We start from the raw sequence: 11,257 nt of genomic DNA, 5'->3' as shown, positions 1-11,257 counted from the left end.
GTAAATATGGTTGTTTAGGAGCTTGTACCATTAGCTGTCTGAACTAATTGGTCACACAGCAATGAAATAGATGAACAACAGTAAAAAGTACTTTTATCACACATTATAGGGATCCGAAAAAAATGGAAGAATAGGATTCATTTTCTGCCCTTCAGTTTGAATAAATACAGTTATAAACATTTACATTTTCTGAAATAAAACATTCCTTTAGCATATCTTGCTTGACTGAAAATTTAATTGAAGTTCACTGACATAGTGTAATCAAATTTATTTTGTAGAACCAATCCACAATACTAAGTTAGATTGCATTCTTGCTGTGATCTTTTTTTGGCAATATTGATCTTCATTTTCTTGGGACATTAATTTTATTATTTACTTCAGAAAATCCTTAAAAATACTGCCTCTGTAAATGTAATCCATATTTACATATTCATTAAGTGTCTGGATATGTTTCTTCCTCTTGTGTGCCTCATGAATATCTTGCATTACTTCATCCCTCACTTTCTTCAGAAATTCATCTGTAAGATATAATAATATTTCTGATTCAACAAAGTGAAGCATTGACTAAGATATATAAAAAGTTATAGTTTTATCTGCATTCACAAGAATTAAAAAGACACTTTTCATACATTTTTGTGCAAGGTGATCAGTCAAGGTGCAGGAAACTGGAAGCTGAGACTAGAAGAGAGCACTAAACAGCATGTAAAAGCCAGCTCTGTGGCATAAACGGGTAAGGCCCTGACTAAGACCTATAACGGGTAAAGCCCTGACTAAGACCTGTAATGAGTAAAGCCCTGATTAAGACCTATAATGGATAAAGCCCTAAGACCTGTGACAGGTAAAGCCCTGATTAAGACCTATAGCGGGTAAAGCCCTGACTAAGACCTGTAATGGGTAAAGCCCTGATTAAGACCTATAATGGATAAAGTCCTGACTAAGACCTGTGACAGGTAAAGCCCTGATTAAGACCTGTAACGGGTAAAGCCCTGACTAAGACCTATGCCACCTGAGTTAATTTAGCAGTCCTGGTCCTGGAAGAGCTGCCAGGGGGAGACAGTTGAGTGATAAGGCCCTGTTCACTTCCTTCTCTAGGGGGAAGAGATTGGGAATACATGCCTGGGGGACACACCCCATGTTTGAATCCCAACTGTAGACTGGAGATCATGCACAGTCAAATATTATAAGGGAAGTAGGACGTTTCAGTTTGCATCACTTGGAGAAGTGACTGACTCCCCCCATAAATGCTCTTTGCATGTCATACCTGGGTCATTAGAAACACAGAGGAGAAAACATGGGTCATTAAAAAAAAAAAAAACTTTGATCATTACCTGACAGAGGACATACCATAGCTATACTCTCAATCCATAAAGGGGATGAGTGGGTGATAGTGACAGCAGTGGCTTGATAGTCAGCAAAATCAGAGGTAAAAAAAAAAAAAGAAAAAAATCTAAAAAGAAAGGATTCGTCCAAATATGTATTACTTGCTGCATAATTACAGATCTGTTTTTGCTGAGATGCAATTGGATGGTCCTTAAATCATAACTAATAATATGCTAATGAACTGTGTGACGGCATTATGACAACACATGCCGAAGTAATGAGACAAAAAATACAAAAATGTCACTAGTACTCAGGATAATGTCCTTCAGGCCTTTTCTATGTTTCTCCTGACCCTCATTTCACATTGTTACTGTCAAGTCACTTTTTAAAGAATGCAATGTGATTGGTTACTTGTAGCAGCAGGAAGGAAAAAACAGCATGAAAACGTATATCAAATGGTAAGGCTAAGACACAAGGTCTGCATACATGCAACAGTGCATAATTTGGAGTCATTAGGGAGCTGAAATGTGAGAGAAAGTAGTTTGGAGCAAAAAAAAAAAAGTAAAACAATACGAATGTTGGAGATGGACTTGTGTGTGCTTATTTCACATAAAAGACTTCTTGCCTATCTGATACCAGACAGAGAGGAACAGATGATGGAAGACAAAGAAAAGGAAACTTAACTTGCCTGCAGTGTAGTACAGTTGTCTTAGGCAGTCACCTTAGCATTAGAGCTTCAAGAGAAATATTAGGAAAGTAGAGTCTTTTACAGCCATAGCATCTGTCCCTCCTTGAGCATATGTCTGCCCCATTACTAAACACACCAGTGGTGACCCACTACTATAATTTCAAACCAACATAGATCCATTCTAAATCTTCTGTCTGTGTGTCGCAGGATCAATGTAAATTTCAAATCAAGAAAAAGAAAGACTCAAAGTAATAACACTGAGAAATGGATTACCATAAATAGCACTGGCCAATAGCCAAATTCTAAAGACAGGCATAACTTCATATATTGCATAATGCAAAGCATTATGCATCAAATGGAATATATGCAGGTCTCAGTGAAATGATTTAAACTTCTTTAAGCAGAATTATTTGGTGACTGTTGAAAGGGAGAATGGTTCATTGTGTGAAATATAAGGAAAACGGCATGCATGGCCTTGTGGAACCATAAGACAAAATAACGTGTGGGACACTATGGTTTCATATTTTCTAAGAATGGCAATGCCTTCTACTTTATATAAGGTGCTACTCCTCACTGGCTGTTTATCCATACACTATATAGACACTGGCACTTAGAACCATAACTTCCTCTATTTACTGAAACAGCACAGTAGCTAATCAGTTGTAAACTCCTCAAGTCCTCCCTTATAGTGTTACTTGCACAGAAGCTTAGAGCCAAGAGTCTTGTAGCCTGTTGTAACCTTACTTAAATATCACCCTGACTACACTATTCAATAACTCCTTGGCACCACCCTTCTTGTAGCCTACTATATTAATACCGGAAAATTATAAATGTTACCACTCTCTAGCCAACTTGGTAGAAAATTGGCATTTTGAGACAATGTAGAAATTGTCTCATGTTTATGAAAACCCCTTAATTCTCAAGCAGTCTGATACAATATGTGAGACAGATGTAGTTATAAACAGTCACTGGAAACAGACTCTCATATACAGCCACTACAAATAGCAAACACGTTGTCAGAAACATATAACACCACACAACACCTGAAACGCATACTACTGGATACATAGACCCACATATGCTGAAGCTCTTAAAAGTAATCTACCCAGACTTCAAAGGTCTCCTAAACACAGTAATTACAATAAGTATCCTTGGCAAACAAAAACACATTACTTAAACAACACCCACCACGTCCCATTCAGCCTCATGTCACATTGTCTCAATGTCTAAGCACATAATGCAGATCACCACACAACACAATATTCTGGTCATAGGTGACTCCATTGTGAAGCATTCAGATATCTCACTGACCAGGCTGAGCAAAGAGGGTCACAGTCAGTTGCCTATCAGGGACCAAAACCTACCAAATCACACATGCACTCAGGTCATTAAACTACAAGTACTAGAATTACTCAGTTGTACTCCATGTGGGCATAAATGACCTGAGATATGTCCCCCTAGACTGTATGAAGAGACAGACATGATGGAGCTCTTGGATTATGTATCCCAGGCCTGTATGAGTATAGGATTGAGCAGCATTCTACCTTCTCCGAGGATGAAGCCACTATATGAACAAAGTTTGATTGACTTTAATACTTAGCTTAGTTTTTGGTGTCATTTGAAGCAGGTACAATATTTGTCAGCTTGGGATGAGATGATTGACAGACCATGTTGCTTCACCTGAGGTATACTGCACCTGTCCCTTTGAGGCATTTGAATATTGGCTAAAACTTTATCCACCCTCATTATGACTTTTTTAGGCATTGTGAACCTGATAGACCTTCTGACATAACTAGACCTACCCAAGATAATCTTAAAGTTGTTACTACTCAGTGCCACTCTCTGCAAGCTCTCCTCACCTTTGAGAATGTAGATGCCTGTGCAGTTCCTGAGACAGTGCAGGGCTACAATGTGTTCCACACATGTAGACAAATCTCAATGTACAGGTAGGGACAATAGGTGGAAGTGTCTCAATTTACTTAAGAAACAAACACATTTCCAGGCTGGTTGAGCAACATGACATACGTGAGCTTTTCTACATAAAACTCACCACAAGCAAAGTACTACACCATATCTTCATGAGCTTTAGGTCTCCCCATATGACCAAGGAAACCCATACAACTTTCTTGAGTGGGCTGGAGTCACTCTCCATTCTACCCAATACCATACTCCAGGGGGACTTCATCTAACTCCACTATAAATGGGAATCAGACATAACCCCAAACTCAGAGGCCCAAAGATTTCTGAACTTTGTCAACACAAATGCCCTAGACCAGCGAATCCATATGCCCATTAGAAGTACAAACAACTTTGATTAGGTCCTAATGAACACAGGTGAACATTTTATCCCCTGAGTTTAACATCTTCACTGGTCAGGTTAGACCATAAAGCTATCTCCTTCAAACTAAAAATAAAATCTGGGACACCAGATAACTCTGGAACTTTTAGGAGTTACTCCAAGGCAAACTTCGTAGTATTAAGTGACACCCTGACAAAATGTCAATCCCCACACCTCCTAGAGTCAGGGAACACCACTGCTTACGTGGAGTTATTCACAAAAAACTTCTGCAAGCACATATCTATACCTACATAGAGGCAGTGGTACCTACCAGAAATAAACAAAGGACAAACTTAAAAAACAAGCCACCCTGGTGGAACTGCAACATCAGTAGGTTGTATAACAAAAGAAAGAAAATCATGGTTATATTAGGAACTGCAGTGCCCATCAAGGTAAGAACTTCCTCATCAAGCTAAATAAGCAAATCAGGCAACTAGTTAAGTCTACCAAAGACAAATATGAAGTTAAAGTAATCTCCAAGGCTATGGACAATCACAAGGCATTCTTTAGCGATGTACACGATCTCAAAGGCAATATACAAGAATGTGCCAAACTAATTCTAAATGGGGCTACACATGCTGAGCTGGAGGATATAGCAAATCTACTGGCCAATAAATTCAGCTCCAACTTTACCCTACTTTCACACCGACACCTCTCAAAAAATACACCCTCCCAACCATAACTCCTCCAACTACAACTAGGTAACAGGTTCTCAATGATCTCTCTAAGGCTAGAAAACTGAGTCAATGGGTCTTAATATCAATATCCCAGGATGCCTCCTAAATAGCATGAAACATGACCTATTGGGCCCACTAGAATGATTATTTAACTATAACCTTCCGACAGGCTTGTGCTGAATGAATGGAGGACTGCAACTGTATTCCTCTGCACAAAGGTAGCCCATCCACAGACCCAGGTAACTACCACCCCGTAAGTCTAACTAGCCTCATATGTAAACTCATGGAAAGAATTATTATGGATATAATAAATAATGACAGTGGAAACCTTCAAACAATGGAACACAACCAGGTTTGGTTATGTCAAGGGCCAGTCATGCTTGCCAAACCTGGTGGACTTCCTCAAGTAGGTAACAAAACCAATAGATGAGGGCAACATAGTACATATGGTCTACCTTGACCTAGCCAAGGCATTCGACACAATACCCCACTTAGGTAATAAAGACAAGCTCATGGGACTAGGTATAAATCTCTGTGTCACCCAATGAACACACAGCTGACTCACAGGTAGTACTCAAGAATTTAAGATTGAGGAGCCTACCTCTACAAAAAAGCCAACTACTAGCAGAGTCCCTTAGTGCTCGGTACTAGGGCCTATACTTTTTGACATCTTCTTCTCTGAAGTAAAGGCTAATGTCAATGACCTAAATGCTGGCATGACAATGACTTTTGCCAAGGTAACGTACTGTACCCTCTTTTAATCTTGCTACACCGTCATTTACAGAAATACATACATACAGACATACAGACATTCTGCATCTAATGTTAACCTTACTAATGGCCCATTTAGTACTTTCAGCTTTAAAAACATACTTGAAAAGACTTTTGACTTTCAAACTGTTGTGGCAGGAGATTCCAATGTGTGTAATGTTAATACCGGACAAAAACATGAACTTACCCAGATTAAGGGACAACATTTTTATTTTTGAAAAGAGATTTAGTAAATTTAAAAGCATTCAAATAGAAAATAGTTACTTAAGGGAATGTATTAAGTTAAACACTGTACCACAGGGCTTACGTATGTACAAATTCCGTTTTGGGTTGCACTATAAGGATGAAATGTGGGCTGATTTTATTATATTTTTAGATAAATGTGGACTTGAATTGATACAAAAAATTGTTAATTACAGTGAGTCCTTTCTATGTGTTTTAAGTGCAGAGCCTGGAAGTTTGAATTAGTTAATAATGAATGATTTTTTTTTTTTTTTTTTTTTTTGTCTTTTTGAGTATAAGGCACATTATGAGAGAATTTTAAGTAAGGTAGATAAAAGATACAACAACATATTCTTAAAGAAGAAATATAAATTAGTCAGGGATTTAAAAGAGTACCACAGCAAAAGAGCTTATCCCTTTTCACAGACGAACTCCCCTAAATCTGACAAAAAGGTAGTAGTATTTGCATCCAATGTGGATTCTCCCCATATGGTCCCTAGGGCAGATGTGCGTAGGAGACAAGTAAGGGACATAGAAGAGTTAGACTCTTTCTCCACTGACACCCAGAATTTTCAGCTACTGCCATGCTCAGAAAAATTAGTGAGTCAGCCCAAACAGGTGCTAGATTCAGGGCAGTACCCCCAATAAACCCATTACCATTCCCCCCAGAGGAACTACCACTGGCAGGTAGGAGGGAAGAGGAGGAAATAAACATCGCACATGACTGTGTCACTTGTTCATACAAAGATTTTAACATTTATAATTACACCTGTTACCCTATCACTAAAGATTGTTTTACACTATTTCTAAAAGGTTTTACATTTATTCCCATAAGGGGAGTTGATATTGCAGATTCATTAGTGTAGTTAAAGTTATTCACAAGAAAACTGAGCTTTAATATATTATTTTATGATAAGACCAATAAAGATGGTCAGGCTGCATCAATTTACAAGAGTTCACTTAAGAAACGCAGTACTTTTAACCCGCACCTCCATCCTACCATCCAATTATTTGAAAAAGCAGTTATGGAGGATATGTACACTATGTATTCTCAGAATAAAATGGTATGTTATAGTATTACCAAAAAAGAAAAAGAACTTTTAGACGTATTCAGAAAAGACAGTAATATACAGAAAATGAAGTCTGACAAAGGGGATGGTGCTGTTTTATTTGAGGCACACAATTATTCAAATGTGGTATCAGACACTTTACACAACACAGATACATATTCCCCCACATCCAGAAATCAGATTAACATCACACACCATAGAACTGACTCTTATTTGAAGGAGAACATTCTGGACCAGTATATTGATGTACAGACTTCTAAATTTCTTTCCAAGCCAAAGCCTATCATCTTTACTATTTTTAGCATTCCAAAAATCCACAAAGATGTGCATAACCCCCCATTTAAACCCATTGCTTCAGAACAGGGGTTGAAAACCCACCCCATGGCAGTACTTGCTGACTAATGAGTGAAACTCATGACTGAAGCAACACCTCACCTTATAAAAGACTCATGGGATTTCTTGGGGCAAGTAAAGTATAGTTATTGGAGAAACAATTTAATTTTCTTGACAACAGATGTCATTGATTTGTTTTCTGTCATTCCTAAACACGAAGAACCAGAAATGTTCCATAGTACTCTACACAGATTTCATCTCTATCTCAGAACAGTTTCTTTATTGATAGAATTTATGCCACTGATTTTGGAAAATAATTTCATATTTGTCAAAGATGAGTACTTTCAACAAAGGGTGTCACCATCAGTTTTCACCAATACTGTGTTTTAGGGTGGGCACTCTAGCGTGTATTTACTTGCAGGTTTTTTAAGAATATCCGCTTGTACATTAGATTTTTGGATGACACCTTTATCTTGTGGGATGGCACACAGGATGAAATTCCTTCCTTCCTTCCTCACCTACCTAAATGGTAGTTCCTTCCTCACCTACCTGAATATTTAAAGTTCACTCATGGCTGGAACAAGGAAAAGATTAATTATCTGGATATCCTAATATCCCACACAGGACAGGGGTTTAAATCTCATATTTACAGAATAGAAACTTTTTGCAATGCCTACTTATATTTTTCTAGTTGTCATCCTTTTTTGAGGGTCTATTTCATATGACCTAAATTTCATTTGACTGAAATTCATTTGACTGAGACCAAAACATTGAAAGTTCAAAAGACTGAAAACTCATTTGACTGAAACTCATAACAATGACACATTAAAGTAAAAGGTATATGCCCTTTTACCCACTGTAGTGCGATCCTGGAGTTAGTATATATAGTTAGGGTGTGTGTGGGGGGCATGGCTCCCCACATACTTTATACATTTTAAACCATATGCATGGATATTTATAATTGCAATGAATAACTCTTTGCAGAAAATTATATTTACCTAAACTATGTGGGGGGCTGTGCTCCCCACACCCCCCAACTATATATACTAACTCCAGGATTGCACTACAGTGGAGAAAAAGGGCATATACCTTTTACTTTAATGTGCCAGTGTTATGAGTTTCAGTCAAATGAGTTTTCAGTCTTTTGAACTTTCAGTGTTTTGGTCGCAGTCAAACGAATTTCAGTCAAATGAAATTTAGGTCATATGAAGTAGACCCTTTTTTTTCAAAAGAAAACAATTAGTAAAAGGTCAGGCTATTTGTGTTGCAAGAATGACACTCCAGTATGAAGAGGTGTGGGATGAAAGTATGAAACTTAAACATATGTTTATTGTAAGAGCATATCCAGAGAACCTACTTAACAAAATAATCAAATAAGCATATAATGATTGGGGGAATTTAAACCCCTATTAGTTCTGGGGCTCAGGAAGCCACCCCAAGATACTAGTGAGGTGATATATGAGAAAGCATTTACCATCCAACACAATCATTTTTCCAATGAGATTACAGATATAGTTAAGTACAACTGGAACATTTTTAAAGTTAACAAGGGCATTCATAATATGGTGAGGGTAGCACCAAAACTTATTACTAAAACATCCAAAAATTTCAAACAATTATTTGAAAATAAAGTTTCAGGGATTTTACCCCAAGAAGTGGGGCTATATTGTTGTGGTTGCTGCAGACAGTGTCCACACATTACAAAGGTGCAAACCCTTACACTAGACAACATTCTTAAACGTCATGTTACGTTTCAACAAGGTAACTGCAATACATCCAGGGCTGTTTAGTTAGCAAAGTGTGATCAATGTCCAGCATATTATATAGGTAAAACTGAAAGATCACTTAAAACACAAATTTATTAAGACATCTATGATATTGCAAACCATAAAGAAACCAACGCATTATACAAACATTCTACAGGCTGCTCTGGTTTTTAAAAAATTTCCTTTGGGATTTTACAAATTACCAGCATTAATCCTGGAAGGAGGGGGTTGACTGGAAGTGCTGTCTTACTTATAGAGAAATTATGTGGCAGCTTAGACTGTGTGCTACTTTTCCTCCAGGTTTAAATGAATATGTATCGATTGTACCAGTACTTCATATTAGGGCTAGCAGATTGTAAATATATTAAATTTGTTTTTATCAGTATGCTTTATTTACTAATATATTTGCACATTAAAGGATGTTCCATGTGTTATGGAGGCCTGTGCCTTTAAGCAAAGGTCATTTAATCACCAAGTATCTTGTGTACCTGTTTGCATCAAAACATTGCTTTTTTAATGGTATAAAAAGTGTTGGCTTATCTGTTCATGTTATTCTGATGAAGTCTCTCTGTTGAGATGAAAACACTCAATCATTTTATTTTATTTATTATTTTAATAAAATGTATTATTTTTTAACCAGCGAGTGGAGCCTCAGTGGCATCATTTATATTTGGATTCTGAGTTTGGTTAATATAACTCTGCACCTTTTTACTTTTTCCAGTCATAGAATCTCCCAAAAATAGGAACTGCAGTGCCCATCAAGGTAAAAACTTCCTCATCAAGTTAAATAAGCAAACCAGGGAACTAGTTAAGTCTACCAAAGGCAAATAAGAAGTTAAAGTATCCTCCAAGGCTATGGACAATCACAAGGCATTCTTTAGCTATGTCCACAACCCCAAATGCAATACACATCAATGGCCTGACACTAACTAATAACTGGTGCCAGTGTGTGTCACAACCTACAGCTCATTAGTAAGAAATGTTTAATAATAACTTTTGGTAAGGCAACCATCTTGGCAAATTACTTCATTGATAATATACCTCAGAGAGTAGACCCTATCCTGTGGTCAGGTATTTTGGAAAGCAGGTAGACGTTGATTTGGCCTTTGACCATCATGTGTCTACTGTAGTAAGGAATTCCTTCTATGTTACACAACTTATAAACAAGGGTATGTTGTCTAGGTCAAAAGATATCATTATTCTGTTGTACTTGGCCCTCATTAGATTGCCCACAGACCTACTTTGTTCATAAGTTCGTACTGTAAACTACCTAAAAAGACAAATGGGGATACTTGACATTAACATGGCTAGGCTTGTAAAGGCTCTAAGGTTGCTAGCCTAGCAACCTCCAATGAACCTATGAACCTATGACCATTGAGTATGATACCCAATTCATTATGTACCTCACCAGACATATGCAACAACTAGAGCACAAAGGTTCCTCACAGAAAGAATACTTGGTATAAAACACGTCCTGTGTGGACTACCTCAAAGCTCTATCCCAATACTTGGTCTCCTACAGACTGTTGAGAGGCATGGCCTACAAAACATCCTCTGGTCCATCTTTGATGGACCTACTTCACATTCAAAAACAAATAGCATCAGAAATAACTAATCCAGGGATTTCAGCCTCACCAGTAGCATAACTAATGCATGTTAGAGAGAAAGGTATGTGTCTCAGAGATGACTCCTTCTCTGGAACAGGCTTCCAATCCATGCGAAGCATGCGTCTCAGAGATGACTCCTTCTCTGGAACATTCTTCCAATCCATGCGAAGCATGTGTCTCACAAATGACTCCTTCTCTGGAACAGGCTTCCAATCCATGCAAAGCATGTGTCTCAGAGATGACTCCTTCTCTGGAACAGGCTTCCAATCCATGCGAAGCATGTGTCTCAGAGATGACTCCTTCTCTGGAACAGGCTTCCAATCCATGCGGGCCATGTGTCTCAGAGATGACTCCTTCTCTGGAACAGGCTTCCAATCCATGCGAACCATGTGTCTCAGAGATGACTCCTTCTCTGGAACAGGCTTCCAATCCATGCGAAGCAGAATTCCTCCTTATCCTTGTTCA

The 11,257-nt window shown here is 37.9% G+C and overlaps 1 protein-coding gene across 3 annotated transcripts in view; it reads right to left on the bottom strand.

The window, feature by feature from the left end:
* Window positions 1-217: 217 nt before the first annotated feature.
* The window catches only part of CCHR17.PART0H11orf91 (chromosome chr17.part0 C11orf91 homolog), an 84,059-nt gene continuing 73,019 nt past the window's right edge, over window positions 218-11,257 (bottom strand). The window contains exon 2 of one of the 3 annotated variants that reach the window (XM_044059779.1): window positions 218-518. In XM_044059779.1, coding sequence (XP_043915714.1) covers window positions 373-518 — 146 coding nt within the window. In that variant the 3' untranslated portion in view covers window positions 218-372. The remainder of the gene's footprint in view (window positions 519-11,257) is intronic. The other 2 variants (XR_006363205.1, XR_006363204.1) reach the window with 2 other exon arrangements.

This window comes from Protopterus annectens, chromosome 17.part0 (assembly GCF_019279795.1).
Source record: "Protopterus annectens isolate FY-2018-M chromosome 17.part0, PAN1.0, whole genome shotgun sequence".
Lineage (NCBI taxonomy): Eukaryota > Metazoa > Chordata > Ceratodontiformes > Protopteridae > Protopterus > Protopterus annectens.
The sequence above is the reverse complement of the archived record's forward strand: the minus strand, read 5'-3'. Positions and strand labels throughout refer to the sequence as shown.